General features: G+C 45.5%; 1 protein-coding gene across 2 annotated transcripts in view; it reads left to right on the top strand.

Moving 5' to 3' along the window:
* The window catches only part of LOC119434937 (short transient receptor potential channel 4-associated protein-like), a 142,194-nt gene that overhangs the window by 57,401 nt on the left and 57,440 nt on the right, over positions 1–27,353 (top strand). For both annotated transcript variants that reach the window (XM_037701949.2, XM_037701942.2), the window contains 3 exons: positions 642–700; positions 20,011–20,063; positions 27,211–27,238. In XM_037701949.2, coding sequence (XP_037557877.1) covers positions 642–700; positions 20,011–20,063; positions 27,211–27,238 — 140 coding nt within the window. The remainder of the gene's footprint in view (positions 1–641; positions 701–20,010; positions 20,064–27,210; positions 27,239–27,353) is intronic.

A 27,353-nucleotide genomic window follows, 5' to 3' on the forward strand; every position in this document is an offset into this window, starting at 1 on the left:
ACACCAAGTTTGCTTGGTGTGGTAGCAAAAATAATGGCATGCATATTTTGATGTATTGTGGCCTTGGAAGTGATTAATGTAAACCTTATTGCAACATTGTTACAGTGGCATATGTCAGTCTTGTTTTTCCACGTAGGTGTGTGGGTAATTGTGGACTGCAGTAATATTCTTATGTCATAACATTGGAAAGTCCTGACATGTATGGTATACCACAGGCAGCTTTTATACCCATGCAGGCAGCTTTTTGTTACCTTTATGTGCCACATCCAGGCCCTATTGTGCAATCTTGTAATGTAACCTTGTGCCAAATTTACAATTTGTACCTGAAAGATAAAAGTGCTGCCCATAATGTTTGTGACATCAGAGAGACTTGCACTTACCTCATATTTTCTAGTGATATGAAAGCAGTAACGCTTGTTTCTGAGTGTGTTTGTTATCATAGGTATGATTCATTATTATTTATAGTAATTATTTTTATCACCTTTTTAATTTATAGTTATGGTATACAGCATAGTTAGCACTGATATATACAGTGAAAACCTCATTACTTTCTCAGTTCTGACGATCAAATAATTCACAGTATTCCTGCTTGCCCACTCGGTATTCATTGCCATTCAATCTGTACACTTTGTTTTATGCAGGAAGTTGCCCTCAAGATTCAGGTGCTAAGACTGGTGCACAGTTTTTGTGAACATGCTGAGTGAGTTCCCTTCACAATTCATGCCTGTATAATTTTCTGACCTGAATGTGGGCACGCAATTGAACTGCAAGATGTCTCTGTAACTTGTAAAAGAGGAGTTTCATTGCTCATGATGTCCTCTAGTCTTAAGCCCCTCCCTCCACGTGCCACCTCTGCTTTTGCTAAGTAGCGTCAAACTTTGATGTGTGCCGCTTTTCCCTGATTCATCGCTCACACGAGTTCCGCTTCAGGGGTTTCCGGTTCCTGAATTTTCACATGTCACATGCTCACACCTCTATGCAGCAGTGACGTCGCTTCTGCTTGGGGCTACGTAAATTCAGCTCGATGCCGAAAGCTGAGGGGCTGAGCAAGGGAGGGGCACGAAGGAGGAGGGTAGGTTGGCAGTACTTGACCTGGTCAACAAAAACGTGTATGTAGGGGCTTCACTCTAGTCTAATCGCCGTGTCGACACACAATTCATAAGAAGCCCTTAGCAATGTAGGAAAAATTATTTTGCGGTCATTCTTGCAGATCTTTCGGCCACCTGGGCAAATTTTAAGTAGCAGTTAGGAACTGAAGGGATGTTTTTTGCTGCAGCTACATGGCAAAGTGTTTTCTGCATTCAAGTGATCAAAAATTATTTGAGAAAACTTCAGATGGTCAAACTGTAGGTCTGAAATGCTTGGCATGCAATTGCCCAACAACTAGTGGAAATGTAATGAAACTTATTCTGCCCATACATGGTATGTGCTCCCTGTACCAGTTGCACTGTGCTTACAGAAGTGCAAGCCTATTAGCAATTGCTGTTACTACTCCATGGTCTTGTTGCAAGATAGCCTTTTTGCACTTGCGTCACTTGTGCATCTGTTTTAAGAATGTGTTGTGTAGAAACTAGTGCTATCTTGATTCAGGTTTTATTATTTTTAACATGCTCAAAGGCAAAACCTATTGGTGCCTGTTAGCTCGAAGGATACTGACTTATTAGGATTAGAGGGTGAGAAGTACGGGAAAATCACCAGTATAAAATGTTGAGCCACTCGGAGGTGGTGCAGAGGTACAGTATTGATATCGTAGAAAGCGTGTGATGCTGAGAAAGTACTGTGCAAGTACTATGTAAACTGGTGATTAGATGAAGCCTAGAAATGGTTACATAAAGGAAGAAAATTATGGTACTAATGCTGTGAAGATTCTACCTCATCAATTAGAACTTTTTGCTCATCTGTGAGTTAATCGTGAGATTAATGTTAGCTATGCCAGCTTCTTTGACTGCTTTCGCCACAATTGTTTTGACAATACACCAATATGCCTTTTTTCAGATTTATGTATGTAGCTCACTTTTCACCGCATTTTTAAAGTGAAAGCGTCAAATGACCCATTGAGCGAAAAAGCCGACGTCTGTAGTCAGTAGCAGAGGAACGGCACCTAAAGGTCCCATTGGCTGCGACGCCACGTCACGAGCGCACCTCGACGGAGCAGAGCAGGCGAAAGGAAACGGCTGCTACTGCATTAGTGCGCCAGCGCGTTCCTTGTCCGTGCAAGCTCTCGCCTGCATTTTAAATGCGCCTCGGTAAGGCCATATCAAAATGCGCCAAGCGTCTTGGTGCGCTCACTTCCCTACAAGGAGTTCGTAACTCAAAGGGCCGCTCAGTGGCGTTCAATCGGACATTAAGGCTTTTGCATTCACAACTCATACAAAGTACTTAGTTAAGAGTTCGACGAAAGCTCGTCTGGTCAGGTAGCATGTTGGGTTAATGAAAATTACGGTCACTGACCAAGTCAAAAAAGTGTTTTGACGTTTCGGAACCTGTACAGGTTCCTTGTTCACAATGCAGCGGACGTAGCATCGTTGTCCAGTTAAATATGCAGTATGGGAAAAAATGCTTGACTTGCTTGAAAACGGAGGAACGTATACCGTATTAACTAAGGACCCCACAAGCAGTATTCAAAGCAAACTGCAGAAGACGCTGTCCACTGTCTTCCCGCCAAGCTGCCCTCAGCACAAGAAGTTGTACTATCGGTTATTGTGCACCAATGGTTCAGCCCCTGCGATCTACGGTCTCCCGAAAGTGCACAAAACAGGCGTACCTCTTCGGCCAATAGTCGACTTCACTCGTTCACCGCTCTACAAGCTATCTGGGCATCTGCACCAAGTACTCAGCCCCCTAACCGGCCACACCACAACACACGTTGAGAACGCTTCAGCATTCGTGGAAACTGTGCGTGACCTTCATCTCAGTGATGACGATGTGATGGTGTCGTTTGACGTAACCTCCCTATTTACGAGTGTTCCTATCGACTTGGCCGTCGAGACCTGCAAAGAAGCCCTTTCCAAGGACGCCAACCTTGCTGACCGGACACCCCTGGATCCTTCAGAGCTGTGTGAACTGCTTCATTTGTGCTTAAGTAACACGTACTTTACTTACAACTCTAAAATATACAAGCAGACACAGGGGACTGCTATGGGGGCATCAGTATCCGTTACAACCGCAAACCTTGTAATGGAAGCACTGGAGAAAGAAGTTCTAAGAGAGTTCAAACCTGCACCGAAAGTTTTTCTGCGCTATGTGGACGACTGCTTTTGTATCCTGCACAAAGACGACGTCGACCGGTTGCTACAAAGCCTCAACTCCATACAACCGACCATACAATTTACTCTGGAGCTAGAAGAAAACGGCAAGCTGCCTTTCCTCGACATACTCGTACGTCGTTCCGACGGCGGCCTATCCTTTTCCGTTTATCGTAAAATGACCCATACCGGTCGCTACCTCCACTTTGCGTCATGTCACCCAACTGGGCACAAGACTTCTGTCGTGTCATCTTTGATCCATCGGGCCACCCACTTATGCTCCAGTGAAGAAGAACTCCAAAGAGAACTTCTTACGGTACGCCAAGAACTGTCCAATAACGGCTATTCGGCTGCTTTTGTTCGCAGAATCGAAAAACGGGTGCTGAATCCTCAGCCATCCGAGAAACGAGCTTATCAAAAACGGGCCAGCATTCCCTACATACCGGGTATCAGCGAAGCGCTTTCAAGGATATTTTCAAAATATGACTTACGCATTGCGCATGTGCCATCTAACAAGCTCCGCAGCAAAGTTGTCAACGTGAAGGACCGCTTACAAGACGAAAAGTTCCCGGGGGTAATCTATAAGTTCCCGTGCCAAGACTGCAACTTTTGTTATATTGGCGAAACAGGAAACTTCATTCGACGACTGAAAGAGCACAAGCGCGATGTTCAAAATCACCGCCACGTGTACAACGCACTGGCGGAGCATGTGCACAAGAGTCAGCACTCTATCGCTTGGGAAAATGCTGCAATCATGGCTAAAGAGAAAAATCCGACAACGAGACTGCTGCTAGAATCTCTGCTGATACAGACGACGCCAGATACCGTTAACAGGACAGATGGAAACGTGCCTCAAGTTTATGCCCGTTCATTACGTCATATACTGCATATTTAACTGGACAACGATGCTACGTCCGCTGCATTGTGAACAAGGAACCTGTACAGGTTCCGAAACTGTCAAAACACTTTTTTGACTTGGTCAGTGACCGTAATTTTCATTAACCCAAAGTACTTAGTTGTCTTCGGATTTTTTTTCATAGACCACCTGAGTGGGTTACCTAAGTCTAAACATAGGCCAACAAGGTGCCTTTTTTCAACTTTAGGTTTTTTTTTTTTTTTTTTTTTTTTTTTTTTTTTTTTAGTGCCAATGTGCAATATCCTAGTGCAAAAAGTTTAGCAGATAGTACAATTTAGGGACAGTTCTACAAAAGTAACTTCAGGTGTTCTTAGCAACCACTTTTCCTGAATAATTTGTCATAAATACTACAACATCGCCATTTTTAGCTTTGCGCTAAAGGAAGAAAAAATTGTCGGGAATCATAATTTGGTGAAGGCACAATGCCCACTAATTACAAAAATGCAAGTCCAGGAACTATAAACACTATAAACACTCTTTTTTTTTTTTTTGCTCGAAACACATGTATTCCTTGCACCTGGTTTCCTGCCATTTGGTGAAATTAAAATGATCCTTCCATGTCAATCATTATTGCTTTTTTTTTTTCTCGCTCTATGTATTTTAAAAATGCATTGTTTTAGAAGTAGTAAAAACTCGCGATTTTAAAGAAATCAAGGAGGGGCGCTGCGAGCGCTGCTGGCTCTCAGTCAGGCTTCTCACAGCTCCCGGATTATAGCAGTTTTTTTTTTTTTTTTTTTCACTTCTGGTGCCCACTGCGAAGAGCAAAAGTGACCCACGCCATCACCAGTGTGCCAGCCTGACCGCTGCAATATGGGACGCTGCACGGCGTTTGTGCGCACAAGTGCCAACGCCACTCTCAGTAGCACTACCTGCAGCGCCGACGGCGTCTCATGCCACTTTATTTCCGGTCTCCATGGACACAGACGCTTCCACCCGTGAGGCTGCTGCCTTGAAAGCTCCTAGTAAGCACCTTGAAAGCTCCCCGAATACAAAGCGTGCGTGTACGACGCTTTCCCTGCCCTGACATGCAGATGCCGACCCCGTACAAGGCCATCATCAAAGCGCGCGCCTGCATTGACCTTTCGGCTGTACCACGGAAGTGCGTTTAAGCTGCTTTAGATGCATGTCTTCACATAACGGGATTTAGAGGATTCTGCATCCATCGACAGACAAATATTGTGTCGGTGTGGATACTGTTGCTAGACGCAGTTAGTCGACTCCAGCAGCTTAGGCAGATTGTACCTCTAGACGGCGAGCCTGTACCTGTCCAGGCCTTTGTAGCATCGGGCGTCAACTTATGCCTGTATGTGATTGCTGGCATCGACCCAAGGGAAAACCAAGACACCCTGCGCAGAGAGCTCTTCTGCCCACAACATACCATCGTTGCCGCATGCCACATGGGAAAGAGCAGTACATGTCTCGTCACTCTCCAAGGCCCCTTAACCCCACCGGAGAAGATGTACTACTGTGGCTGCATCCTCCACCCTCAACCTTTCAAGCCTGCTGTTATATTTTGTTATGGTTGTTATAAATAGGGACACATGAAGGCAACCTGCCCTTACACACGACTGGATGCTGACATTGACGCCACAGCCGGCTCCAACTTTCATTGTGGACTTTGCCCAACAGCTGATGTCAGTCGCAATTTGTGTCATCCAGTCTTCCAAAATAATGTCGCAACACTCCTGGCCACAATATGTTGTGCAATGGAACTGTCGTGGCCTACAGGGCACTACTGCTTACAGAACCAAATGCCACATTACCAATCTCATCCTTGACTTTATACGCTAATCTTAGTATGCCAGATTGGCGTTGTGTCCTAAGCAATGTCCTACCAGGTGAAGCAACAATATGTGCACTTGCAAGCCTGCCTCAAAGTGCCATCGATTTGTCCAAATGGTGTTCGCAATCACAGGAAGACATCGCAGTTAAAGTTCGCCTACAGAGAAGAGACGTAATCCATCCTGGTGTCATTTTATGCAAGCCACGCACTGGCTCCTCTACCGCAATAAGACTGGGATGAATTCACTGTCTTCGAATTCAGCACTCAGGGTGTCCTATAGTAGTCTTTAATGCTCCACATATGGCATGGATTGATTGAAAAACTTTATTGAATAAATAGATAAGGCAAGGTAGCGGGAAGGGTGGGTCCCTAGTCCAGGACTTGAGTGGCCGTTGCTGTACGCTCATTCAGGTCTAAGAGACCCTTCTGGATCTCCAAGTCAGCTCGAGCGAGGACGGCCTCCGAAGGCTCCCTGAGTGAGGTCAGTATTGGGCGAGTTAATGTTCGCTGGTCTATATATACATTCCCACATACTGTGGGGAAGAGACGGCCGCCCCCCCGAACCAGGAACATTGGCCGGCATATACAGTTGGCCACATTGCGTGCCACAATCCCATGTGCGGAAAGGTGCGAGTCTGGATTTTTCTGTACTTGCGAGCGTCTCCTACTCCAAGCTCCGGATGAAGGAAACACGTACATTTGTTGTTCACGACACTGGTGCTCCAGGATGTCATGTGGGGTGTGGTCCTTTGGTATTTTACTCGGGGTGTCGTCTGCTCATTTCGCTAGTTTGCAAGCTAGTGCATTCGCTCATTCGTTTCCTGGGACTCCTGAGTGTCCCGGGCACCATGTAATGCTGTGTGATGTGCGGAGTGTTTCGCCTAGTAGCTTGAGGGTTATGCGCGGTAGACATCCGTTTATGAACATCCGGCACGTCGCTTGCGAGTCCGTCAGGACCGCTATCGAGTTCTCGCTTGCATCTGCTTGTCTAATTGGTAGAGCTACTGCAGTTGCTTCAGCTATGCTCGTGAAATGGGTGTGTAGTGAGGCCGAGATTTTGATGTTTGAGTGTGTGGAGTAGTTTACTGCCGTTAGAATGGGAACCTGACTGCTGGGGGAGTGACCATTACCCCATTTCTCTCGAATTTCCCATCGACAGACATTCCTGACTTCGTCGCTGTTGTCGAATTGTTCACTGCGATGCCTTTCGGGAGACAGTGCTATAACAAAGGATCTGTCGCCACAAGACCTTCAAGAATTTCTTTGACAGGCACTTCATTCAGCAACACCTTGTTTTGGGTAGATGGTTGTCCGGCCCCAAATCTGCAGCTGTTGTGCCTTTGGGCGGCTCGGCACCGGGCTGAGCTTGCTGCGCTGCATGATCCAACGTTGATAGAAGCGAAAATTCAATTGATGATGGCTGGATTGGTGCGCATCCCTTGGACCCTCATCACACACAGCCTCTCTCTGGTGTACTTTCGTGCAATGGGGAAGGGCCAACATCCGCCCGACCCCACGGCTTCCCTAGTTCTCTCCTCTGTAGACACGCTGTTGAATGCGGTGTGACAAATCGCTCGGGCATTGTTCCCACAATATGATGTGCTTCCTGTCCCTGTAAATCACCCTGTGATCTTGCCTTCGACGATCGGCCAACACCCTAATCCAGAGGCAATCATTGGAATCCAGGCACCGTTCACTATGCCGGAGTTCGTAGCAGCTATTGACACGTCGAGACCACGCACAGCACCTGAACCTGACAGATTACCTTACGAATTTTTCAAAAACCTTACAGAGGCATCACTGGTCTCACTCCTGGATAACATCAATCACGTGTGGATTGAAGGTGATATACCAGCGTCTTGGACACACGCTGAAGTTATACCTATACCCAAGCCAGGAAAAGACCCTATTAATCTCCACCACGTTCACCCTATTGCCTTAACTGCCACTGTCTGCAAATTAACTGAGAAAATGCTTGCTATGAATAACCTGGTGGCTTGAACTATTCAAATTGTACCATCCTGCACAAATTGGATTTTGTCCGCAACTGGGCACAGAAGATGGGCTTGGAGCGCTTACCTGCATGGTTTTGGCAGGCAATCGCACCCGCCAGGTGCGAGCAATATTAGCACATGGATGTGCACAAGGCATACAATGAAGTTAGCCACATTGCTATACTTGACATTATGCATTGCTTGGGACTACCCGAGTGTGTCTGTAATTTTGTAAAGTGCTTCCTAACTCAACTGACATCTGCTATCCCTGTGGCGGGACTTGCAACCGGCCGCTTCAACAAAAAACGGGGAGTGCCACAGGGGTCGGTGCTTGCACCGTTGCTCCTTAAGCTGACAATGGCTACCGTTCAGGGGGGCCCTGGCAGTGATCTCGGACCTATACTACTTTATAGACGCCAATAATATTAGCATATGGAGTGTTCACGGTGACCTGCAATGGCAGGAATCTGCCTTGCAGGAAGCACTTGACACAGCTGACGAGTAGTGTCAATCCATAGGACTGACACTTTCAACACAGAAGACACACTTCAGTTGCGAACAGCTGCGGCCGTTAACGGCTTCTCAACACACTTATCCACCTGCACCTATCTGGATGTGCTCTTATGCTAGCTCCCCAACTACACATACCAGGCATAGTCACCACAGCAAATGGCTCAGCAAAAGCTTGGATCCGCGAAATTAAGGAACAAGTGTACCAGATGCTTCATCTCATACGACACATCTGCTCCAAGGCTGGGTGCACCCGCACCAAGACTGCCCATTTACTCTTCCGAACAGTGCAGCAGCCTTGTCTTACTTATTTGGCTGAATTCCAGGACCTCACGGTGAGAGATTGGGCCAGTCTAGAATGCATCAACAGGGAAGCAATGCACGTCGTTACCGGGCTTCCATGATGATGCACACCAATCCCGACACTTCAGGAAGAGACGCAACTAATTGCCATTGACGAGTTGATTTATCAACGCTGTCGAGCAAGAGATCTCAAACCATCCTTTCAGCAACCTGCTGCTGACCTAGCGGCATACATGGGCTGTCCGGTTTCTATCTCGCCATCTTCAGTAGACACCCTTTGACCATGGGGTCACCGGCAACTAGGACAACAAACCCTCGGCTGCCTCCGAAATCCGGTCCCTCGTCCATCAGCTACCTTCCGGTGCCACATAGAAGCAGCAGATGCCACACTCCCGACAGGCTCACTGGTGGCCTATACCAATGCAAGCTGCACGAACAAACAAGAGGTTACATCTACTGTGGTGCCAGGGCACCCAACACCCAACCATAAGTGCCAATTATATGTACCGTCTGACAACTCCAGTACCATCGATCTGTGCTGAACTTTTGGCCTGACGAGATGCAACAAACTTGGTGACAGCTGCTTCCACGTCACTGACATCGGTTATAATAATATGCACAGACTCCACCTCGGTCATAAAGGAGATTCGGAAGGTATACACTGCCCACCATTTCGAAGACGAAATACACCGCGTGACTGCACAGATGCCCAGTCAGCTTCGGATACAGTTGGGACACTGTTTCTGCTCACATTCAAGCTGACACGGCTACCCAAAGTGAGCTGCCACCTAATTTGGAAGCACCTTCCACAAGTGACCCCCAGGGTGATTTCCTCCACCGCAAGGAGAGTCTCCGCCGCACCGCACGGGATTTAATTTCACTGTGTGGTTCAAACCTCCCAGGCAAGGCTGCCTGGGAGGCGGCCTCCTCACCAGGAGGAGGTGGTGTTGTGAAGACTCCGTGTGGGGGCAGCACTTACCCCATCGATCACCTACGCCTAGCCAAATCTCCATGGACTATTTGGGGATACCTGCCCATATTGCTCGACTGGAGCTCCCTCGGCTACAATCAAACACCTTTTGTGGACATGCCATGGCCTAAACCAGATACAATGGTGCCACAGTCGAACCCACTTATAGCAATATTTCAAGTGCCACGAAAATTACATCGTTGTAACCGGGTTGCATGAAAAAAAAATAGACAGAGCTGTTGTGAGAAAACTATAATTATGGGGAGGCCAGTGCCCCTCTACACCACCTTCCTCCACCCAGCTGCTGATCATGTTGACTCGTTTAACTGTTTACTGCGCGCTCTGATCATGTGTAACAAGTCATGGCTGTCGGCGTTCAAGAATGGTACTGCTATATAGTATTCCTTGTTAACTCCGATTTCACGGGACCGAAAAAATGTCTGAATTAACAGGATGTCGAATTATTGCAGGTATGAAGAAAACAAACAAATGCTTCCACCGTCAACACGCTTATGTTTACTGAATGAATCAGCAGAATCCTGTTTCTATTTTGCACAAAGGCAGTGCGGAAGCTACAATTCTCGTTACTGATTAACGCTCGCAGCGGCGAAGGCCTCGAGACTTCTTTCACAGCACGGCTGCAGGGCGCGTCTTCATCTGATACCCCCTTTTCACTACCGTGCGCCCAACCCGATTATATTTTCGCCAGGTCGCCACCCATCACGATGTAGATGGTGCTCTTCATCCTCGACAGCTTTGGTGCACACTGAGTAAAAACGAAACTATTGTTTGCCGCAACTGCGGCCGCCGTTGACGTGATCATGGACAGGCGACCTTGCGGTTCTCAAGGCACGGGACCGACGCACGCACCGAGTCGAAACGAAACTATAGTTTGCTGCAACTGCGGACAAAACCGCGGTTGCTATCTACACGATCATGGATGGCAACTACTCAGTTATGAAGGCACGCGGCCAACACGCGTAACGAGTCAAAACGAAACTACTGTTTGCCGCAACCGCTGCGGACGAAATCGCAGCCGCTATCAACGCGATCATGGATGCTATCAAGCACAGTTGGCACGGTTCATTCCTGTTTCGGAGGGTGGCGTGATGTCGAGCTATGGGCGCAGCCCATTCATGTTCGGAGGGGTGGAAGGGCGACAGGTGAGAGGCGTGCGAGGCTGGCGATGTGGAGAAGGATGGAAAACAGCGCGCGGCGGCGGGCAACGGCTCGAATTTCTTTTTTCTTTTCAAGAAGCTCGAATTCCATTCCCTTTCGGAACGGACACCCAGTAGCCAGACTTCATCGTTACAACCAATAATGCGGCATGAAGGCATTGTAGTAAGCGGGTTCTTTCATCAAAGAAAACATACAAGTTGACGTTGCAGTAGCTTCTCATTGTTATAACCGATACAGTGTAGACCGCTTATAACGTAGGTTGCTGGAGTCGCGAATATCTGCACTATAAGCAGTACCGCACTATAACCAAAACACCGATTTTCAAGCCCTGCACGTATGCAAAACATGTAGACCAAGCATGTAGACACGCTTTGTACTGTCGTGTGAACATCGCGATTACGTTTTGCGCCAGTGAGCTGGCGAAAACACAATCGCGATGTAGCCGTTGCTCTTCGAGCTCGACAGCTTTGCACCGAGTCAAAACGAAACAACTGTTTGCCGCAACCGCTGCGGAAAAATCCGTGACCGCTATCGACGCGATTATGAATGGCGACTTTGCGGTGCTGAAGGCACGCGCCCGACGCACGCACCGAGTCTGGACGAATTAACTACCATTCGCTGCAACACCTGCAGTCGAAACCGCGATCGCTATCTATGCGATCATCGATGGCGACTACGCAGTGTTTTAGGCACGTGGCCGATGCGTGTACCGAGTAAAAACGAAACTACTGCTCGCCGCAACCGCTGCAGAGAAAACCGCGGCCGCTATCGACGCGATCGTGGATGACGACTACTAGAGATGGGCAAAGCGGCTCACTTCAGTGAGCGGCTCGGAATGGCTCAGCTCACTGAAATGAACCGGTTCATTTGAACGGCTCACCAGTTCACTTAAACGTGTAACCTGTTTTATGCATATTATATAGTTATGTGGCTTAAAAAAAACGATATATGCATAATTTAATAACCGTGTTATTGGTATTTTCGCTGTGTTTAGAGAATATTTTTACATATATTAAAAGCGTGAATTTTTAGTTGCAATAAAGCTTTCTTTTCTGATATTGGGGATAAAATGCTTATGATACTGTGACAGGCAGAATGCGACGTACTTTTTTCAGAAAAAAAATTATGTAACTTCATTGTCATTACAGAAGGTTGTCCGTTTTTGTGGTACTTTAAAATCAACTTTTGTCAAACTAAGAACACAAAATGATTGTACATTATGTTTCAATTTTATTCATTTGTTCACATACGTACGTTCACTATAATATGAGTAAGCTGTAACGCCATGCAAAATGAATGTATAAATCATTTCTTGAAGTACAATACAAAAATCATACGATAGATCCACAAAACTGCCGCACGTACGTACCTTTCGTTTTTTTTTTTTTTTCTTCTCTTGAGTGCACGCGCGATACTGGCGATCATGTCATCATACACCAGGACAAAAAAGAAAAAAAAAAAGAAATGAAGTTCTATTACAACACAACAGATCATTGGCCTCGTTTTATTGACATGCTAATGATACACGCTCAGAAAATGCACTGAAGTGGGTGTCATGGGCGACATTTTCATGACTATACTAATTAGCACAAATGAAGACCAGGACGTAAACTCTACGTTCACCTCTTGTCATTAAAGGGCCCCTAAACCACCCAGAGGTCTAAATTTAGTTGTGGTGTTGCAGTTGTGCACGAGTGTACAACGAACACGTAGCCGCGAGAATTTTTCGAAATGGTGCCGTAATAGCGGAGTTGCACGCGTTTGATGATCGAAAAACGGCCCTCGCTCGTTTCGCTCTTTCCTTCGCTACTCTCCTCATCGGCTGGTCTCCCCTCCTCGCCGAGTGCTTCTCGAAAGGTCACGTGACATACATCATCGCCAACGCGCTTCTCAAAAAACTGCATACATCCGGTCACGTCCACGCTAGCAGCACATATACTGACGGCGAGCAGCGCCAGTGCCGTAGAACGTCTGCCACGCGAGAGGCGTCCAAAGTAGACGACAGTTCGGCCGACGCCCCACCTGCTGCACCATCAATGGCCCAATCGACGACCGCGAACCTGCACGCCACCGGCAACGAAAACATCAGCTGCAGCCGACTGTGTTGGAACGCGAGCGATTTGGCACTTGCGTTGCGGGCTGTAATTAGCGATTCGCAAGGGCGCTCAAACGAGCAACACGACGAGGAAGAGCAGAAAGCGCGGGTACCTACTAGAAGACTTACCGGAAGTCGTAAGTTCTTGTTCAACCAACGGACATCGTTTCCGCAGTTGACATCACCAGATTCCCCCTGTAGACAACGTGATGACCGCTGGGGATACCGGAAAGGCGAGGGGAGGAGAACGGGCATTGTTTTTTTTTTTTTTTTTTTTTTTTTGTGGCACTCCCGCAGCGGCGTAGCGCTGCAGCGTTTTGCATCGTTGATCGTGACGGCATTCTGAAATCGATGCGTGTTTACATGAAATGTTCAAAAAATATCTGAGATGGTTTAGGGGCCCTTTAAAGACACGGACGACCATCTTCGGAGTGTTATTGGACCAGCGCACGATATGCGATCGGTGAGAGTCGTGCGACATCGTTCGAACAGCAGCAGGCAACGAACGGTACCATCCTTTGCCAATTAAGACTTCTTTACTTCTCCCCTCGGTGGCATCGGGTGCCCGAACCATAAGACACACAAAAAAAACCAAGGGGACTGCTGTGCACACCACACACTACGAGCGAGTACCAGTAGCGCGAGTCGACCCATACCGGCGACCATTCGTCCGTCAGAAATCGAAAAACATCGAAACCCAGCAGAAGACCCAACTCTGACAGAATGGTTTGGCACGGCTCATTCAAAGAGAGAGCCGGCTTCCTCACTCCGAAAGAACCGCCGCTCACTTACTGAACCACGGCTCCTTCGGTCTTCAAAAGAGCGGCCCGCTCCTGAGCGCTCAGGAGCGAGCCGGGTCTTTTGAGCCGCTCTTTTGAAGAGCGAGGGAGCGGTGGTTCAGTAAGTGAGCGGCGGTTCTTTCGTTCTTCAGCCGAAAGCGAGGGGGTGAAGGCTCCTCTTTGCGAGGAAGGGCGGGAGGGCAGTTGCTTTCTCGTACCGCTAATAGATGGCGCGGAAGTCGCACCCAGCAGAAGACCCGGCTCTGACGGAACGCATCGGCACGGCTCTCTGAATGCGGGAGAACCGGCTCCCTTTCTCCAAAAGAACCGCCGCTCATTTTTACTGAACGACCGCCCACTCACTCTTTAAAAAGAGCCGCTCACAAGATCCGGCTCGCTCCTGAGCGACCCATCTCTAACGCCTACGCAGTTACGAAAGCCCGCGGCCAATGCAGTGTTATGCGCGGCGGTAAACACAAGTATACAGACTTTAAAGACACAAATAGGTTCGAAGCGTTCCGCCTTGCTGTCATTCACGTACGATTTCAACTGATGGCTGTGGCGATGCGGACTCCGCTGCTTCGTTTCAGTTGGACTCTAGCGCCATTCTTGCTCTTTTGCGTCGCACATTTACGGCGCTCCTCGCTCACCGAGCTCCGAAAGTAGTCCGAATTAACCGATGCGCAGTCAAATAAGTCCGAATTAATGAGAGTTTGATTGCATTGAATAATGCATACATCGGCCGGGCACACGCACTTTGTTGAGAAGCGTGCTCGCTGCCACCCTTGTCGGCGAGATTTTCCCGTGGAAGCCGCATTATAACTGGTATTTCGTCTGACGCTGCTGCACTGTAAGCTGTATGCGTATACATGGAGTTCTATGGGAGGGTTAACGGGAGTCGGAAAAGGCCGCGTTGTAGCCAGTTCTGCACTATAAACGGTTACGTTATAAGTGGTCTATACTGTATATTGTTAAAACCGGTATTATAAGTGGGTTCGACTGTACCTGCAAACAGTGCGCCTTCATTCCACAAGACCACAGGACTATGATTCCTGGCTCTATTTGACCAACCATTAAGCACTATTGATGTACACCCAGCGACAAAATAAGCCGGGACACGAAGTCTGAGAAAAAGCTGAATATCTTCGTAGCCTGTAGCAGTAGCAAGTAAAACTGTATACGACAATATTGTTAGCATATTCTAGTCGAAGCCCAAAATGCAAATACCAGGCTACGTTGTGAGGCTGCGGATATATTCAGCTTTTTCTCGGACTTCATGTCCCGGCTTATTTTGTCGCCGGGTGTACATTGCCGAAACCGGCCTGCATTTATATATTTAACAGTTTATGCCGTTGGACAAACTTTCGAAAAAAAAATCGAAGAGGGTAGATCTACGTTCACAGCTGGTGCATTTGGCATGGATAGACCTTTTAAAAAATGTTCTATTTGCTTTAACCCCTTAAGTGTTTTATTATTTCGACCAAAAGTGACCTTAAAGTACAGTCGAATCTCGATAATTCAAACTCGAAGGGGCCCAAAAGTTTGTTCAAATTAAAAGATGGACCTATTTTTGTAGTATTCGTGCACCATAGCACGATGTACGAACGGTGCGAGTCGTGAAATGCGGCGCGCAAGCACATAGCGAGCGAGGGCCACGAAACTGCCCACGCCGGCCAACGCTCGCTTCGTGATAACAGCAGAAAACGAAACTTCAGGGAGCGCGCGGTGCCGGCACGGCAATGTGCTGTGTGCGAACGCAGACCGTCGAAGGTGAGGGAGGAGGGCGGCAGAGAAGCAGATTTGGCCTTGGCAATGCCGTCGCTTCGGTGGCAGTGGCTTCGCTGGCTCCCCTCGCCCTCCCTCTAAACTCCCTCGTAGATCCCCCACGCTCGACTGTCTCCGTGCGCGCCTGCTGCTGCTCCCGCCGGCCTGGTGCCAGCTTAGCCCGCTCCCTGAAGTTTCGTGTTCTGCCGTTATCGGGAAGTTGGCCAGACTGGGCCTCCGCCACTGCTTCCCTTTGCGCCGCAGCCGCAGCGTTGGCTGAGACGGCACGTACACGCGTGTTCCGGTGCAACGGATAAACCTTGCCATTTGAGAGTGAAATTTCGCCGCGTTTTTTTGTCGCCACGCGCCATTGCGGGGTCTCTATAGCGGTGTCAGAGAAATGCCGGTCGGAGGCGCCGCTGCGTGATTTGGCGCACTGCTGAGGGTATTGTCGGTGTGCCGTATGTTCGAATAACCGTCGCAAATGCTTTCGCGTTCGAATTACCGGGCGTTTTCGCCCATAGGGAATACACATAACTTTGACGGGACCACAGCGTCAGTTCGAATTAACGAGACTCAAGTGTGTGTGTATATATATATATATGAGGTGTGTTCAAAAAGAAACCGAACTTTTTAAATCGCGCCAACCAGCAGAGGCTCCGCACGTTTCGGCAGGTTTAGACAACAAACTGCCATTTGCGGTGTTTCACTCTGGATCCTGCGGTGTTCCTTTATTTTAATAATTTTTTTTCTCTATCTCTCCTTAAGAATATCATAGCAGGCGATGAGATGTGGGTGTATGGCTATGATACTGAAACGAAGGTGTAGTCTTCGCAGTGGGTGGGCAGAGTCTCCTCGACCAAAAAAGCACACATGAGGCGATCAAAGATCAAGGGGATGTTGGTTGTGTTTTTGACTGCAAAGGCATGGTCCATCAGGAAATTGTACCACGTGGTCAGATGGTAGACGAGGAAGTCTACCAGGGAATTCTAGCGCATTTGAGGAATTCTGTACGCAGTGAGAGGCCTGAATTGTGGCAAAACCAGACTTCGATGTTGCATCATGACAATGCGCCGGCTCGCACGTCGCTCCTTGTCCTCAGCTATTTAGTAAAACTTCTCACTCCCGTTTTGCCCCACCTACCGCATTCTCCGGACCTAACACTAGCAGACTGTTTCCTGTTTTCCAAACTTAAAACCACGTTGAAAGGACGTCGTTTCCAAACCATAGAGGAGATTCAGGACAATGCGAGAAGAGACCTGCGCATCATCCCAGAAATTGCATTCCTGGGCCGGTATTTTGTAGCGATGCCTTTAAAGTAATAATGCCTTTTTGCGCTTATCGCGCTTTGTCAGTGGTCAGAGCGACAGTCCGCTCGCGTTATCAACGACATCCGGCCATGAGCGGTGGATGATAAGACTATTCTAAAATAAGTCATAAGGCATCGCTACAAAATTGCGGCCCAGGAGGCTTTCCAAAAATGGAAGAAACGATGGGAACAGTGTGCTGCCAGCTGAGGGGACTACTTTAAGGGGGACAGTGCCTAAAATGTTGTACAATAAGCAACAAAATGTTATAGGAAAAGTTCGGTTTCTTTTTGAACACACCTCGTATATACATACACACAGGGTGTCCCAGCTAAAGGTGACCAGCGTTTTAAAAACGACAGAGTGTGCTAGGAGGCTCAAACCAACTCAGTGGTGTTGAGAATCGCATGGCCTAGCCTGCGGTATATTTTTTTTTCTTTTTTTCGTTTTGCAAAGTCAATTAGTATTTGCATTTTCATTCTCGATTAATCAGTACACAGTTCTGTGGTCAACAAGCCCGAGCTTTTTTTCCCTTTCTGTGTTCGGGCTTCATCCCACAAGTGGAGCTAATGATGTTTATGCCACGTCACGACGACGCGCGACCCACCTTCATCACCACCGCTCGCTCTGTGCACCCGATCGCGACGTGGTAGGTGAGTGAGTCTGATATAAAGCCTTGCAAACAATGTCCTCTGCTAATCGGTCGTCTGGAGGCACTCAAATAGTGGCATTATCGCACGGTTGTTTTTGTATTTTGCGGGCTTTCTTTAAGGGCAAGTACAAGAATCTCCATCAATGGTACTTAGTTGCAAACACTTCAGTTGGCCGTTTTTAAATGTGATTTCGTATTGGCACTTTCTTGGTGAAGGTAATATTTAAAAAGTTAGGCAATTTGTTTATACTAATTAATTGACTTCACAAAACGAAAAAAATTGCGCAGCCTAGGTCGCGCGGTTCTCAACACCACTAAGTTGGTTTGAGCCTCCTAGCACACTCCGTCGTTTTTTAAATCTTGGTTACGTTTAGCTGGGACAACCTGTATATAATATATACAGGGTATACAGGGTGTTCATTTTTAAGCTTTACGGAATTTTGAAAAATTGCCTGTGGCAGGTAGCATAATTCTGATCATTGAGCTGTGTTATTCGATGAACTGGACATTTAGTAGCATGAAAAATCGAAATACATAATCAATTAATTAACAAAAATTCACTAATTAACTTAGGTAATTACTTTACGACACATTGCAATTTACAAATTGTTGCCGGTGAGCTTGTCAGGCATATCCACTTGGAATGAATTTCCAGAATGACACCAGTTTGGAGATCAAGCTCGCCGTAAAAATGCACAGTGTTCCACTTACTTTTTTACCAAAATGCTGTTTTATACATTGAAGCACAAAAGTAACTGGAATGCCCATGCATTTCGTCCCACACTTCTCGAGAAATAAATTCTCGAAACTGGTGTCATCCTGGAAATTCATTTTAAGGGGATGCGTCTTCCAAACTCACCAGCTACAATTCGTAAATTGCAATATCTGTCGTAAAGTAATTAACTAAGAAGCTCATTAGTCAGTTTTTGTGAATTAGTTGAATATGTGTTTCTTCGAATAACCTAGCTCAACAATAAGAATTATGCCACCTGCCACAGACTATTATAAAAATTCCATAAAGCTTAATTTTAAACACCCAGTATATATGTAGCATTTTTTTTTTTGTATGGCTTGTTTTCAAATTTCCTTCTATCAAAAACCCTTGTAAAGCTTTTTCAACCAATTTGCTTCATGTTTTAAGTGCGAAAACCGCATTTTACCTCTTCACTATGCAATATATGTGTAAATGTGGCAGACGCCATTGTTTAGATCTTCTAAAGACGCAAAAAGAGTGCGATTCTAACAATGTGCTCTTTGAGCACTGACAAAGTGCTGCCATCTATGTAGTAGAAAACTGGCAATAACACGTCCCTCCAGCACTGACGAAATGGCTGCCATCTGTGTTGTTGAACCTGAAGACCGAATCAATGCGGCCTCCGAGGTGCTAAAAAAAAGGCTGACATCGATGGCGTAAAACCAAAAAGAGCGAAATAATCACAAATTTCTAATGGTGGCACTGCAGCCATCAAGGCAGTAGAAGAAAAACTAAGTGGACACGCTGAGTTCATCCAAATCACTTTGAAAACGGGATTGTTGACGAGCTGAGCTTGTACAAAACACTTAAGGGGTTAATGAAAATCATGCGACAATTGCAGAATAATGTGATTTTCTGATAGGACACCCGTATTTAGTTGAGCTGCGGATTTGCTTTTCACTGAGAGTTAGAAATGGTGCTTCTATGTGCTTCTAGTCCCTTTTTTGCCTCTTATGCTGCTGGATCCTGTGATCCAGTGTTGCATTGAAGGTCCATGTAAGAACAGGAACAAGTATGGTCGCATAGTTTTTTGAGCAGGGTTAGAGAGATACGATCAGAGCCGCAAGAAAAGGAACATACTTGCTTACCCTTGCACTACATTCTGGCATTCATGGCTGAATCATTCTTGGGAACCTGAAACGCAAATGTGCAAGTATGCACTGGCTCCTCCTTTCACATGTAGGTTGAGCTTTCTCGAAAGACTCGCATTATAATGAAGGAAAAGAGACGCTGGTTATTGTGGGTTCTATCATTTCTAAGTTACTCTCACAAAACTAAGGGAACGCAGAAAGGATGCATGCCAAATGACTAAAGGTGTGCGAATATTCAAAACCTTTGAATCACGAATCGAATAGTGTCCTATTCAATTCGGTTTTCCAATCAAATAGTCAGTATTCATAACTGCGAATATTTTTCAAATGCTTTTCGAATATTTTCAAAATGTCCACTGCTCCCAAATAAACATAAAGTTTGAGCAAAAGTACGGGAAAATTTCACCCCCGCGGGCATAATACAGATATAAAACATGAGAACTTGTGCAGCGGAGCTGGCTAAGTTACTTAGGTAGCCATAATTTACAGACTGTACAGCGATTGCCATAATTTTTATGGCATGGCTATGTGCTTATTGGACTGAGGTATCACGCAGAGTTCCATGTCAAAGGGCTAATTTTGTAAACCCCCCCCCCCCCCCCTTCTTGCTCATCCTTTTTTTTTTCCTCCTCCTCCCGTTTCCTAATGGCTGCTTTGTTCTTACACAGGTACAAGCATGTCATGCTCTCATGGAGTGAATACAGTGAACTTAAAAGGAATGGTAAGCAACTGTCTGGAGTTTTTCTGAGCTTTATATGGGGCATTTTTAACATCCTATGACCTTGTGTGAGTGCAGTATGAACATCCATGATTAATTATTGTACTTCCTGACCATTTGCTGCCCGTTGGTGACAATAACAAGCTTGGTTTAAAAGGAAAAGGGGGGGGGGGGGGGGGGGGCTTGTGTGCAAGAAGTTGCAATTATTCTTCCATTCTGTCACTTTATTTCTTCGACTTTTAAACTTGAACGTCTTGCATATTATGTAAGTTTGCAAAATAGATTGTATTGCAGAGATGAGCATTTCACTTTCTGCATGTGAATGAATGCATTCGCATGGGTTTCTTGTAGAGCTGTGTGAATATCAAACATTAAGTCAAGAAAGGCGTTTGGATCAGTGTGCTTCTTCCTATTGTTACTGTCTATATTTATTGACGTAGTTTAACAAACAGGATGAAGTACGCAAAAATCTGCGGTATGAATTGTGATAGAATTATGTACTTCACGAAGCCGACTATTGAAGTGATTTCAGACGCCGACTTGTCTGCTCACGCTCGGCCATACCTGCCCACGTAGGAATGAAAGTTTGGCCACATCAGGGTCATAGCCATCGGGTCTTGATAATTTCTATTATTATTGAACACTCAGCTAGCCTCGAACCAAGCAAAATTTCAGGTCAGACCAGACGTACGCTTGCTAGTGCGCACTCACTCCTGGCTGCTTTTGGCTAGACTGCCTTTGTAGACTTCGGTTCGTATTGAGCTATTGCGCAAAATGTGCAATTTGTGTGGCTACTATCAGTCGGTGAAGCTGGTGCTGGACAGAGTTGGTCCTCACCACATAGCACTGCCAGACTGCAGCACATGAGCCCGAGCGCGCACTCCAGCCCTGTCGTGAACATAGTTAATGACTACAGTTGCACGTAGTTGCGTCTGCGGCATAGCATAGATACCGGGGCCGCCGCGGGGTGCTGCGACAAGCACGTTTGCTGAGCTCGCCGCTATGGCATGCCAAGGATCTGTGGGTGATGTGCTTCAAGGCCCGAGCGCCAACATCTGACGAACAGGTTGTCTGCTTCTCGAGGTGTGTCGCCATCATGGTCGAAGCTTGTTGTGTTTGGAATCTTTTCAATGCGAGTCCAAAAAGTGGCATCCACTGCTTAGCTGGCGTGCGCACTGCCGACGTACTCGCACAAGCAAACATGAAGTTTGTTCGACTCTCGGAAATTGTGTGATAATCGTAGAGATAAGTGCGAAAGAAAATGTGCTATTGATGTCACTAAGTGCAAGAATAGCTGCGCGTAGCTATCTGCTCCATTGTAGAACAGCTAAGGGATGAGACATCGTGAGCTCAACTCTAAGCTGAGCAATAGCCTCCGTGTTTGGCTCGTCATAAGTACTAAAATCAGAAGTAGTGGCATCTATGTGAACATACAAAATCAAATTTGAACACGCCACGGTGACGTTCAGTAGGCAGGGTGTTGTGGGCACCACCCCGCTCCACCGTAGCATTTCCAGTGCAAGGTATTAAGGAAGGAGCAGAAGCACCACAAAGGGATCACAGGCAATCTTTGTTTGCAAATAACTCCACTTCTGCTAAACACATCAAGTAGTTTTTGCTTCACAGTATTTCTCAAATAGCCTGTTTTAATGTCAAATGCATTTCTCAACTTCAATAAAAGTGGTCGAGGACCCCTTTAAGTGTAAAGCCCAGACCACACGTATGCTTGCGGACGCACTCCAGCTCGCATCCTTGTGCCCACACATGCGCAGACGGTGTGGCATGGCTCATATGCATCGAAACGGGGTGTGATCCCGCTGAACAGCTCCTCTCTGTTATCGTGTGTCCTCTCTGCCTGGGCGTCTATGAGTGAGCCCAGTGTGTGCTATCGTGCATCTCTTGTGGATGTAAACCCCCATTCCTCACGAGGCGTGGCAGGCACAAGGCACATAGACCGAGCTTGCACGCATCTGCAAGCGGTCTGGGCTTAAAGGGCCGCAAGCAAATTTTTATTATACGCTGGAAGTTGTTACATGCTCTCTTGGCAGCATTCTACCGCAAGATTTTTTCAAATTGGTTCGTTAATAGACGAGATAAAGATATTTCAGGGCCGCGAACCCATGATTTCAGGAGGCAAGCGTCACCGCTAACAAGGACACTCTCTCCACTTGCACCGTCTAGCCTCCGCAAGCAAAATTCCTTCCCTGCATTCTCCCATACTGGAGCTGGAGGATTGCATGAAGCATGCATGAGCCCCACCTTCTTCTTCTCTTCTCTCTTTCTCTCTTTTTCTCTTTCTCTCTCGCTTACTTGCTGTGTGGTGCACTTCCGCTGATGGTTGCACGTGCGAGCTGTTGTGTTTGTCTCGTTTCACGTAGCGTTCGATTTTGCGCGCTGTGCACGAGAACACCTGACTAGCAGTATAAGTCGGTGCAACACAAACACTGACAGCAGATGCAAGCGGTTCACAGAGCATGATCGCGCGCTGGAACACTGTAGAAAATGACGTAGTTTCTCTCACGGCGCGCACGACTGCACGACGTGGGAACAAGCAGACGAAACAGAAGTACATCTCTCTTGCTACGGTACAAAGTAAAACAAAGACATGCAGACATTTTGTTTGTAGGTTTTATTATTTCTCTAAACTTTCATTCGTCTGTTGAAGCAACAGATCAAACAGAAAACTGCTGTTGCCCTAAATAATTCTCGAAGTCACATGTCACTTGTGACACGTGAACTGTGAGTGACGTCAAAGCACATACTGTGGAGTCTCACACGTGCTCTTGGGACAAAGGAACGACAACACAGTAGGGCAGACAATCAAAAGGGCATTTATTGCACCTTTCATATACTAATGCACACTAGCCGAACTACTACGCCGATGAGCGCGCGACAAATCGAGGAGGTCTGACTCACCGTGACCGGATAGCGAGTGAATATGTTCGCCCGCATGCTAGACACTAGCGCCTAATCGTTCATGTGTACGGTCACGCGAACGGTGGCGCGTTCGAACGATCCATGTTTGTCCATTCTGGTGTCCTGCTCCTATCCTCACGAAACGATCTTGCGAAGCGTGAATTGGCGCACGCGCGGTAAGTCTGCGCCGCTCACCAACCTCAACCCTTTTGCGCCCAAGTAACCCCGCCATTAGGTGGCATTAGCAGCGCCACACCCGTGCCATCTCTCGCAATATGCCGCAACCACACCGACCGCTGCCGCCGTAAAGCCACGTGGGGAAAACAGCATCAAAGGACGCGTGAGAGTCTCGCATCCCCACATCAAATCTCCACAATACATGAACGTAGGCGCACTTGTGCATATACGTCAACTCTCCAGCTGGGAGCGTCACGCCTGCGAGGAGAAGGGCAAACGACATTTGGTTTAAAATTTGAGCTCTTTCCACTACACTTAGCGATGTAATACTTAGCAAACACGATCGTTAGTGTGCATTGTATGCACTGCGCTAGCTCAAGATGGCCAGACCTGGTGAGGGGCCCTTTAAAAGGAATGCAAATAATTTACTGTGCATCAAATGTGTAATATGGTAAATACAAATGCTAGTTTCAATCATGAATGGAATTTTTAAACATAGCTGCTTATTGAGAGAATACGAAGGGGCTCAAGTTTTAGCAATAAGAATATGAAACCGTGGGAAAAAGAACTTTTTTTATTGTTTTATTTTTATAGATTAGGGTTTAATTTGCAGTAATCGTCATATTCATGTGAAGTAAAAGGGAAATGAAACTAAGCATTCATCTTGCTACCAGCCACACCCACAACCTATACATGACGCATGTGGGGCTATATGAATTGAGCTAAGGCAACAGCTGTCCTCTGGCAGCCTGGAAGTTGTGCTGGCGAACACCCTCTGAGCTAGTTTTAAAATACATTTATAGTATACATACATACATACATACATACATACATACATACCGGGTGATAATTTTAGTTTTTTTTTATTATTATTATTTACCTGTGGCAGGTAGCATAATTCTAGTTCTTGAGCATAATTATTAAGAGGGGGACATTACTTAAGGTGTTTCAATTTCTCATGCATGTAATGTCTGCCTCTTTGAACAATCCACCTCGAGGACTAGAATTATTATTTCGCTGTTACTTTAAAAATAACATGAAGGTTACTGCAAGGTCAACTTTTATCCATGATTAATTGTACAGCCCAATAAAAAAGTTTTTTCTCCATTGCTTTCCTTGGCTTCATTATGGCTGTTCTTTGACAGTATATTTTTTCAAGTACGTCCCCTGAGGATCTATTTTTTCTTTAAAGGCGAGATCTTCGGCGTCTTGACACGGGTTTGGGCTATGTGGGATCTAGGTATCTATCTTGCTTCTTGGTCAAAAAACACTCATTTTGCGCCTCTAGAGCATCGTAGCAAGTCGCAAAAGGTATCAAAATATAGGTCTCGAGACAAGAAGCGAGAATTAGCCGCAGTGTAGGTAAAATGAATAGCACGGGCGTAATTAACATCAATACAGTAAAAAATTGACCACATTACACCATAGACTGCACTATCTCTGGGATTGGCCCACTTAGCCTCTACGTCAAAAAAAAGGGGGGGGGGGGGGGACCAAAGTCGACGTAAAAAGAAAATGTTGACTACATGTGTGTAAAAAAAAAGTTTATGAAGAATCCTGCCATGAATAAAAGAAATAAAGGGTCTGGAAAAAAAATGTAAGGTCTGAAAATGGAATAAAGAAAATTATGCAAATAATGCTAAAATATTGTGCAATTATGCAACATTGCATCATCTTGAATGCCCCAATGTCAGTACATGTAAATACATATGCCATGTAAGTCAACCTTGTCTTTTTTTGCATTAACTTTGGTTGACATGCCTTTGTTTTTTTATCTTCTTTCTTTCTCTTTTCTTTTTTTAACTCATGAAGGCACATGAAAAACAACCAGCCAGATTTTATTGATTTTTGGCCCCTCGGCTTGAAAGAGTCACGCCTCAGCACTTTTGTAAACACACACGCACACACACACACACACACACACACAGTGATCTTTTCGCACTGTAACTGCATTGTAAAAGTTTTATCAGTGACACTTTATTATTTCAAACAGTATGATGGTGTATTTCATAAAAGTATGTTGGGCCTTTGTGGAAGCAAAACGCGATGCAGTTCTTCAGAGTTATGCTGTCGATGAATGAAACTTCATAAAATGAAAAGACTTACTTTGAAGGTCAAATTAAACTTATGAAGGCCCCTTCAGCCTTCTGATAGCAAAATTAGCATTTTTGTGGACATTGTTCTTTCTTTGGGAGGTGTTTTTTCTATTCAAGTGTGTGACCTGATTTCGGAAGGTAACAGGGCAGCTTTGGTGTTACTTTCCAAGAGTCACGCGGTGCTAATATAATATTTGATACAGATGAATATGTTATATTTTACGACGGTGCAGGCCGTACAAGAGTTGAGCATTCAGTAGTTGCTTCAGTGGTGGTTGGAACATTCAAAATAACAGTGGCCTCTCTTGTGATGAGAGTCAGTTTCTTGCATTGTAACCCTGTGACATGAATTGCTCAGTAACATTTTTTAGAAGTTTCTGATCTATCATGAGATAGGGCCTGCATCTGGTTCCCGAATGCAAGTTGCCCTATTTTTATGCCATAGCTCTTCTCGTCTGGTACTGGACTGGAATATACTATGTGCATCGTCTTTGTCAATTTCTTTTTTTTTTCCCCAATTAGCAATTTGTAATAAAATTCTGCCTAAAATGAAAAAAAAAAACTTTTCTATTTATAAACATCTGCATAAAATATTTCATTATTTTTTTCATCTGAATTTATTGTAACATTGTGTGCACTTAACTGAATGTGAAGACAGGAGCATTGCCATTACTGTCAGCGGCAAGAAAGTAACCGGGAGAAATAATAACAATGTTGATGTGATTATTATTCTCACTTCATACCTGGAACCATCTGTGATATTGTTTTTATCCAGCAAACAAATATTTTGTCAAAATATTGGTAAAAAATTAAATGTGCTTTGAGAACAAGCAAACCCTTCTTGCATGCACATAGGCCCAGCATACAGTATTAAGTAGACCTGCGTTCATTTTCATGTGACACTGTAAAGATGCTTTGTGTATGCAGTCTCATGATTTCATAATTTACAGCATTCTTTTCTGAAACTTGCACACAGAAGTCAGCTTTGCGAAGCAAATACTTGGCATGATAAAAAAATGAATAAGCTGCAAGCACAGCAGTACTTGCTATGTCCAGCACTTCCCAATTTTGACAATGAATGCATCAATGACATCTTGCAGCTGAGAAAAAACTACAATGTGGTCATCTTGGCAAGACCCTTGTTAGCAAACAGGCATACTGAGGAAAACTGATTGTTGCTTCTTTAATTATTTGTAAATAAAAATCGTGTTCTATTTTCAAAAGTACACGTTGGGCTAATGGGTTTAACTATTTAGGTTAAACCATTAGCTATGTGCCTTTAGCTATTTGTTTTAGCATGTGGATAAAGAACAATAAATCATTTAGGTACACCCGTGAAAAAAAGTATACAGAGCAGGGCCGGTATAACACAAAACTATTGCAATCTATTTTTATTCTAAATCGGTCATTAGCCCTCCGTGATAGGTTAAAAGTTTCGGCATTTTGACCTATCACTGTGGGCTAATGGCTGCTTTGGAATAAAAACAGATTGGAATATGTAGTTTTACGTTACACCAGCCCAGGATTGTGCATTAAAGCTGATTTTGTCTTTTGGATGTGAACGTAACTTGAAATTGAGGACTGCAGTCCAAACTTAGCTTTGCAAACTTTCCAACGCGTTTATCGATTTCAGTTAATGCATGTTAATTACGAAGAAATTCGGTTTTTTCAGCAACGCTGTGGTCCGTATACTTTCGCTCACAGGTTTACATAAACATTACGTGATACAGTTTTTATTAAATGTTTAATGTTCGAAAAGCTTTTTTGTGCATTTTTGTTGAAACAGTAGAAAATGTGAAGCTCACGCAGCCTTTGTACCTGTACAACAGTTGTGTATGGAGCTCTAATTTTGTTTTTGGCATTTTTTGTGTAGTCACTGTTCCTGTATTATATGAGCTCCGTGTGTCTAAAGCCACCTGGCTTTGCTTTATACTTATAATTTTCATTCTTTCTTTTTTCAGAACTAGCACGAAGTGTTGAAAGTCCAAGGTTAGTACACTCACCTTTTCTTGGAGTGTTGCATACTTGCCAACTCTGCCAAATTTTCTTCAAACTTTACAGATTTGGCCTCATTTTACACTATTGTGAATGTTGCTTCAAGATT

Source organism: Dermacentor silvarum, chromosome 1 (assembly GCF_013339745.2).
Source record: "Dermacentor silvarum isolate Dsil-2018 chromosome 1, BIME_Dsil_1.4, whole genome shotgun sequence".
Lineage (NCBI taxonomy): Eukaryota > Metazoa > Arthropoda > Arachnida > Ixodida > Ixodidae > Dermacentor > Dermacentor silvarum.